The following is an 8,781-nucleotide window of genomic DNA, read 5'->3' as shown; positions in this document are numbered from 1 at the left end:
AGGCTTTGAAACCACTGGTTGGCAATATTGGTACTCCCCAGTAGGAACAGTCCTCCATCGGAATGAATGGATTTTCTACAGTATTTCAATGACATGTTTCAAGGACAAAAGTACATGTATTTAAGTATTTCTTAGTTGTAGTGGGGACAGTAACATGAGTCACGTCTAGAAATGATATGTCAAGGAAAATACATTTGTATTGTTTTATTTGTATGTATAGCTCAGATAACATCATTTAAAAGTATGGAGTAAGGTGTCTAGAATACAATACGTGGCAAAAATGAGTGTAGACATTAATAAATGCATATCAATAGCTTCCAATATATTTTTTTTACAATGGTGGGGAGGCATGGTGGATTGAGGCACGGTGGCTTCAACACAGCGCCCCCTGTCAGTCATCTAGTGTATGTATATAAATAAATCATTGGATTTGTATTGTAGTACCGTCTCATTTTAAATTAACAGCATGATTTTTGGACAGCTGTCATCGGGTTCTTCTGGAAATGAAACAATGAAATGAAACCATGAATAATGTTTGTCGACATTTAAGGCTGCTCTTGAAGACCGCAAAACAGTACAGAATGAGTCTATTGCAAACTCTGCCAGTCCTTTTGAATCCCCTCACACACAAGCGCATGCACAAACACACACACATACACAAACACACACACATACACACCCTCAGCTCAACCAAGTCTCAGCCCAGCTCAGTCCTCAGTACATCATGGCCTACCTTTAGCAAGCCACTCGCTGTGTGTGTGTGTGTGTGTGTGTGTGTGTGTGTGTGTGTGTGTGTGTGTGTGTGTGTGTGTGTGTGTGTGTGTGTGTGTGTGTGTGTGTGTGTGTGTGTGTGTGTGTGTGTGTGTGCGTGTGTGTGTGTGTGTGTGTGTGTAAAACCCCTCAAAGTGTTCATGTTAGACAGTAGTGACGGGGGGGGGGGAATCTATACAGCTACATATCGAGACGTTTGATGTTTTCTCATCGCTCTGCAGCCATTACGTCTTTAAGTCATTATGAATGGGATGGGGAGATGATAACTCTGTAATGGTCACAGTGGCTAATGTAGTTCTGTCTGTGTCTGTCTGGACATACATTAGGCCAACTGTACCTGTACATGTGAAGGATGACATTGATTGGCTCATTGGGCTTTGGAGAAAAATATACTGTGTGTACAGAATGTTCTTTTTCTAGCATTACCATTGCCCATAGCAGGCAGATGGGAGTTGCTAGGGACCTCAAGATACGATATTATTGCGATACTTCGGTGCCGATACGATATGTATTGTTCACCATATGGCTGCTGCAGAGGGACAAGACAGAGCCATGACAAAACGAGTTTTAAATCAGTCATGGAAATAAGTGCCGAAAACGAATTGGCTCCCAACTTAAAAACAAGATGGAGGACAAGCTATGAAGGAAAAATACTGGAGTTTTGGTGCAGGTACAGACAACTAGCGAGAAAATAATATCCCGATATGTAACTGTAGCGATTTTTTCTTCCATCACTCATACCAGAGAGGGTCCAACAGACAGACTACAGAGAAGGTAGCTAGTGACAGTACAAACACATCTTTCTACCACGGTCTATTTATGGTGCTGTCTGTCTGTCTGTAGTCCTGTTATTATTACTCACCCCAGACGCAGGGTAGGCCGTCCAGCCTAGCTCAGCAGTAGCCACCCGTGTGTCCATCAACGTTTCTACACGAGAGAGAGATAGAGAGAGAGAGAGAGAGAGAGAGAGAGAGAGAGAGAGAGAGACACAGAGAGGGAGAGAGACAGAGAGAGACACAGAGATAGACACAGAGAGAGAGAGAGAGAGAGAGAGAGAGAGAGAGAGAGAGAGAGAGAGAGAGAGGGAGAGACAGAGAGAGACAGAGAGACAGAGAGACAGAGAGAGAGAGAGGCTAGAGTCAGTTATACAAACATCACAGTGCAGTACAGAGTAATTTCTCATACATTCCCAGTCCTGTTCTATGGTTGAAGTTGAGCCATGAAGGAGCACTTTGATGAATTTTACTGCGGAAAACCACCTGAGTTTGATCCAGAAAAGAACACTTGCTGACAGAAATGAAATGACCCTGCTAGATTTATCTTAGCTCCGGAACGATTGCTCTGGCCTATATCTCCGGCCCATAGCTCCGAAACCATAGCTCTGGCCCATAGCTCTGGCCCTTCTCTAGTACTAGTGCTGAGCATTATCTCACTGTGTGCATGTGTGTCTGCCCTTGTGCTTGTGTCCACCAGTGTGTGTGTGTGTGTCTGCCCTTGTGCTTGTGTCCACCAGTGTGTGTGTGTGTGTGTGTGTGTGTCCACCTGTGTGTGTGTGTGTGTGTGTGTGTGTGTGTGTGTGTGTGTGTGTGTGTGTGTGTGTGTGTGTGTGTGTGTGTGTGTGTGTGTGTGTGTGTGTGTGTGTGTGTGTGTGTGCCCTTGTGCTTGTGTCCACCAGTGTGTGTGTGTGTGTCTGCCCTTGTGCTTGTGTCCACCAGTGTGTGTGTGTGTGCTGAGGGCTGAGCTTTGTGCCATTGTTTACCCAGAGAGATGTCCATCATCAGTGTAGAGGGCTTTCCACAGCCAGCCAGGCCATTTCCAAGTGTTTACTTTAGGAACACTATCAGAGCACTGACACCCTGATAGCCTGGCCAGAGACAATACACTCAACAAACAAAATCATAGACACCAATTGGGTCTCAGGGACAACTCTTGACATAGCATTGATATCCAATCGGCTCACCTTAGTACTAAACAAATCAACACATGAAAACCACATTCAACAGCCGATTCAAAACGTTTGTCTACAAAGCAGCCTTCCTCAAGAGCTCCCAAAATAACATGTGGTTAACAAGATACAGACTGAGAGGCTTCAAATGCAGAGCAGACATGCTCATCCACACACCTTGAGAGGTGAATAATTATCTCCATTTCACTTCTCTTCCTCTTTTCTTAAGCCTCTCTCAGAGAATGACGGGTACCCCCCCCCCTTCTCTCTCCCTAACCCTCCCTGACACCACACAGACAGATAGACCTGGCACCAGTCCCGAGCCATTTGTCAGCCTGTGTTGATTCATATCTGCAGCTCTGGCATACCGTCGGCGTCGCTGAAAGCTAATATTGTTCCAGGTAAGTGAGGACGAGAAACTACGGCCTCAGATTTACTGCTTTTCTATGGGCCAGCCCCCCCCCTCCTCCCCTGAAGAGCTACAGATTGATGAGCACTGTGACCAGACAGCCTCTTCAGCTGGGTAATGATAGATTCATATGATATAATATAACAAATAGTTTATACTCTGCCGGCAGACGGTTCGTCTTGTTGGAAGTCAGCCAGAGATTATTTCACCTTGGTATATATTGTGCCAACTGCCAAGGCGTGTCTAGATGAGGATATGCCCGGAAGGCGTGTCTAGATGAGGATATGCCCGGAAGGCGTGTCTAGATGAGGATATGCCCGGAAGGCGTGTCTAGATGAGGATATGCCCGAAGGCGTGTCTAGATGAGGATATGCCCGGAAGGCGTGTCTAGATGAGGATATGCCCGGAAGGCGTGTCTAGATGAGGATATGCCCGGAAGGCGTGTCTAGATGAGGATATGCCCGGAAGGCGTGTCTAGATGAGGATATGCCCGGAAGGCGTGTCTAGATGAGGATATGCCCGGAAGGCGTGTCTAGATGAGGATATGCCCGGAAGGCGTGTCTAGATGAGGATATGCCCGGAAGGCGTGTCTAGATGAGGATATGCCCGGAAGGCATGTCTAGATGAGGATATGCCCGGAAGGCGTGTCTAGATGAGGATATGCCCGGAAGGCGTGCCTAGATGAGGATATGCCCGGAAGGCGTGCCTAGATGAGGATATGCCCGGAAGGCGTGTCTAGATGAGGATATGCCCGGAAGACGTGTCTAGATGAGGATATGCCCGGAAGGCGTGTCTAGGGGTGTCTAGATAGATACAAGAAGGGTGAGGATATGCCTCGGAAGGTGTGCCTAGATGAGGATATGCCCGGAAGGCGTGTCTCGATGAGGATATGCCCGGAAGGCGTGTCTAGATGAGGATATGCCCGGAAGGCGTGTCTAGATGAGGATATGCCCGGAAGGCGTGTCTAGGTGTGTCTAGATAGATACAAGAAGGGTGAGGATATGCCCGGAAGGTGTGCCTAGATGAGGATATGCCCGGAAGGCGTGTCTCGATGAGGATATGCCCGGAAGGCGTGTCTAGATGAGGATATGCCCGGAAGGCGTGTCTAAGTGTGTCTAGATAGATACAAGAAGGGTGAGGATATGCCCGGAAGGTGTGCCTAGATGAGGATATGCCCGGAAGGCGTGTCTAGGTGTGTCTAGATAGATACAAGAAGGGTGAGGATATGCCCGGAAGGTGTGCCTAGATGAGGATATGCCCGGATGGCGTGTCTCGATTAGGATATGCCCGGAAGGCGTGTCTAGATGAGGTTATGCCCGGAAGGCGTGTCTAGATGCGGATATGCCCGGAAGGCGTGTCTAGATGAGGATATGCCCGGAAGACGTGTCTAGATGAGGATATGCCCGGAAGGCGTGTCTAGCTAGATACAAGAAGGGTGAGGATATGCCCAGAAGGTGTGCCTAGATGAGGATATGCCCGGAAGGCGTGTCTCGATGAGGATATGCCCGGAAGGCGTGTCTAGATGAGGATATGCCCGGAAGGCGTGTCTAGATGAGGATATGCCCGGAAGGCGTGTCTCGATGAGGATATTCCCGGAAGGCGTGTCTAGATGAGGATATTCCCGGAAGGCGTGTCTAGATGAGGATATGCCCGGAAGGCGTGTCTAGATGAGGATATGCCCGGAAGGCGTGTCTAGATGAGGATATGCCCGGATGGCGTGTCTAGATGAGGATATGCCCGGATGGCGTGTCTAGGTGTGCCTAGATAGATACAAGAAGGGTGAGGATATGCCAGGAAGGCGTGTCTAGGCTTAATGTGGAATAAGATGCCACACATACATGGACACCCATGGATCAGACTTATTGTACTGACCTCAACTAACCTTATACGATTCTTTATTCTAAACCATATGGTATTACTTGTCTCTTAACAACTGCTGAGGAAAAAGGGTGAAAATAGCATAGGTGATTGATGGGTGAACAGAAGACGGTAGAGGGTGATTTCAGTGTCAATCTCCTCTTCCTGACAGAAACTGTCCACAGAGACCACACCAATTAGTCCTGCTGGATATTCAGCTAAAGGCTTCTGCTGTGCTACTGTAGTCACACACACACACACACACACACACACACACACACACACACACACACACACACACACACACACACACACACACACACACACACACCTACCTGCAAACGGGCAGACAGACACACACGCATACAACGAGACCAATCTCCCATGTTCTTTAGAGCTGACAGCCTTGTTCACATTGGGTTTCCATCAGGCAATTTAAATTTTGTCTGTCACTGCTGTCTGCCTGTCTGTGTGTCGATCTGTCTGTGTCTGTCTGTCTCTCTGCCTGTCTGTCTGTCGGACTCTCTGCCCGTCTGTCTGTCTGCCCGTCAGACTGTCTGTCTGTCTGCCCGTCAGACTGTCTGTCGGTCTGCCCGTCGGTCTGTCTGCCCATCTGTCTGATTAGACTGTGAGGGAGTTCTAAGCACAAGCCACTAGGCTCTGTCATGGGGCCTGCATTCATGGGCTAACAGGGGAAATGACTGAGGCTTTAGTCAAACCCCAGAGGGACTGGACCAGCTATTTCTCCTGTAATCTTTGAAGAGGTGGGTGGGGTTAGGAGAGGAGGGGGTAGTGAGGCAGAGGAAGGAGTGAGGAAGGGGTGTGGTAGGAGGCAGAGGAGACTGATGAGGGTTGGAAACGGAGGGAGGTAGGGCAGAGGGTGAAGTTGAAAACCCAAGGGGGACCACTCGTGTCATGTGGCTAGCCCCCATTAGCAGAGTGTCAGTGCGACAGATGAGTGAATGAGGGACGCTAAGTGGACATTAGGAGAGGGGCTAGACGGAGGTCCCATGGGATGAGGAGAGAGCTTCGCCCCTCCCTACGCCACAGCTCAGGCACCTGTCCATCTCTCTGTGGTTTGACAATGTGAAATAATAATGGAGAAGTGTGAATATTGAATATTGAATGGAAATGTAGCATGAAAAGTGCTAGAATGCACACTTGCATGCTTACCATCCCAATGTGGTGAGGCCCACGTCTAATAATCTTTGGTATCCCAGACTCCACTCATTTTCCTCACCTTCATGACCCCTCACATAATACAGCATGAAGTGAGGGGATTGATTCATATTGAGACAACATCATATTTTAAGTCACATATTGACATATATTTAATCTTTATAAGTCATATTGATTCCGTTGTGTCTTTACTGAGCTGTTAGGATATCCTGAGCTACCTCCCCAATCCATGCCACTGCCAGCTGTCCCTGGCCCAGGTCGTTTCACGCTGGGCTAATTGTTTCACACGACACTAACTCCTCTCCTTAAAGCTAGAAAAGCCCCATAAAAGTTTGTCCCCTTTTCTTCCGGCCGGCTCCCCCCAAATCACCTCTCAATTAGACCTGACCACATCCAACCACGCCTCCCTACTCTTCATTTATCCCGTTGCACCCAACTTGTTCTTGTTTGGAGGCTATTCCAGGAAGTGCTTCTATTTAGTTGACATTTTGCCATGTCAGCTTTTAGCTGTGCAGGGGGGAGTTCAATTGAAGAACAAAAACTGTTCGTAAGCAATTAAGTCTGGAACCAACTGCAACAGCTACGTCCCAGTGTTTTGTGTTGTTCATAGCATATTGTATTTGTAAAGTATGTGAAGCCACGTCAATCCATAGAAAAACAATGAAATGTTATAGGCCGAGGCAAACAATCACTATAGCTAGAAGCCGTGAGGCCAGAAGGCCATATCGAATGGAACGGATCAGGGAGAGGATTCGTTATTGTAGAATGATCCAGGAATGGCTGGTCCTTTGTTCAAGGTATGCATCACGCGTTACAGCCAGCCACACCAATTAAAGTGAATCAATTATTTTGCTGCAGTCCAGCCCAGTTCCCATCACTGCTCTGTATAAAAGGGACTGCTGGGGTGTTTGTGAGAAAGGGGTTTAATTGAATCTATCTGTCATTGGTGTAATTGTCAGGGTCAGTTTTATTGATCTGAGGAGTGCACCTATGACGTTTCCCAGGCTTTGAACCAACAGCTATTGTACTGTATGAACAAAGCAAAGTGCCTTCTCAGTCAATGCTGTTTTCTTTACTGAGTCTATTGGACTATGCCTTTTCTCTCCAGGGCAAACCCTCATGTGATTGTCCATTCTGCAGCCACTGCTACAGTCACCCATCAGCAGCTATAGATCAGGTGACCACTAACCCCCAGCCATTAGGCCCCGGACCCCCGGCCCCAGATACAATAGCTCTCTCTGTCATACCGCAGCCTTCCACAAGCGGAAATGTGGCCTGGAATGAAAGGATCAATACCTAATGAGAGGGAGAGGGAGGGAGAAAGAGAGGGAGAAAGAGAAAGAGCGAGAGAGAGAGAGAGAGAGAGAGAGAGAGAGAGAGAGAGAGAGAGAGAGAGAGAGAGAGAAAACGAGAGAAAGTAAGGGAGGAGGGGGACTGCGACTGCATTAAACATTGATGGGGCCTCTGCGTCTGAGATCGATACCTCCAGCCCTCTTCACACAATTACACGTCAGTACGCGAACCCATAATACATCACAGTGGACACGCATAATTACATGTTGTCCAAGGGAGCTGCAGGATCCCATTTATACACAGAGAGGTAGGCTACAGGGAAAGTCAATATAAGAAACAGAAGTTGACAGGATACACAACAAAGGGGACTGGGTTGTTCAATGTTCAGATACAGGATGAGGAGTGTTGTCTGGTTAATTGTAACCAGTATAGGACACACTGAGGGGCCGCCAGTGTCCTTTTCTCCCTTTGTGGCCTGAATGTTAGGTGATGTATGCAGAGGGGGTCGATATGACATGTGGTGAGGCTCTTGGTAGATCACTCCTTACTCGGTCAATACGGCTTCTTTCTCTGAGGCTGATCAAGATACACATATGTTCCAGAGAGAAAGAGGGAGTGGGGAGGAGGATAGACAAACAGAGGAAGAGAGAGGAGGGAAAACTCAGTAGAATTCTAAAGGAGTTAAATAAAGATGAATCCTTGTTGGCATGCCACTGAGCCTGGCATTTTAAATAGGGTTTGAAAACAAATTGAGGAGGAAAAGAGGCAAAACATCAGTACAGAGACCAAGTGGAGTCGCAATTCAATGGCTCACACACCAGACGTATGTGTGTTTCACTGGTCACCCCCAAAGCCAATTCCTCCTTTGGCCGCCTTTCCTTCCAGTTCTCTGCTGCCAATGACTGGAACGAATTGCAAAAATCACTGAAGCTGGATACCCATATTTCCCTCACTAACTTTAAGCACCAGCTGTCAGAGCAACTCACAGATCCCTGCACCTGTACATAGCCCACCTGTAAATATCCCATCCAACTACCTCATCCCCATACTGCATTTATTTATTTACCTTGCTCGCTTTGCACCCCAGTATCTCTACTTGCACATTCATCTTTTGCACATCTATCACTCCAGTGTCTAATTGCTATATTGTAATTGCTTTGCCACCATGGCCAACTAGCCTACCTGGTTAATTAAGTTGAAATAAAAAAATAATAATAATAAAAGCACAAGTTTCAATTGGAAAAGCTGCCTTTGAATAACATCAAAGGCCAACTGTAAGTCCTGAACAGCTCTAGAATAAATAATTGTGTCATCAGCAAACAGATGG

General features: G+C 47.3%; 1 protein-coding gene across 3 annotated transcripts in view; it reads right to left on the bottom strand.

The window, feature by feature from the left end:
* The window catches only part of LOC135558633 (ephrin type-B receptor 1-like), a 362,430-nt gene that overhangs the window by 247,581 nt on the left and 106,068 nt on the right, over positions 1 to 8,781 (bottom strand). For all 3 annotated transcript variants that reach the window (XR_010458378.1, XR_010458379.1, XM_064992582.1), the window contains exon 2: positions 1,634 to 1,698. Coding sequence is in view for 1 of the 3 variants with exons in the window: in XM_064992582.1 (XP_064848654.1) it covers positions 1,634 to 1,698 (65 nt within the window). In the remaining 2 variants the exon portion in view is untranslated. The remainder of the gene's footprint in view (positions 1 to 1,633; positions 1,699 to 8,781) is intronic.

Source organism: Oncorhynchus masou, chromosome 17 (assembly GCF_036934945.1).
Source record: "Oncorhynchus masou masou isolate Uvic2021 chromosome 17, UVic_Omas_1.1, whole genome shotgun sequence".
NCBI lineage: Eukaryota > Metazoa > Chordata > Actinopteri > Salmoniformes > Salmonidae > Oncorhynchus > Oncorhynchus masou.
This window is presented reverse-complemented; position numbering and strand designations above follow the sequence as displayed.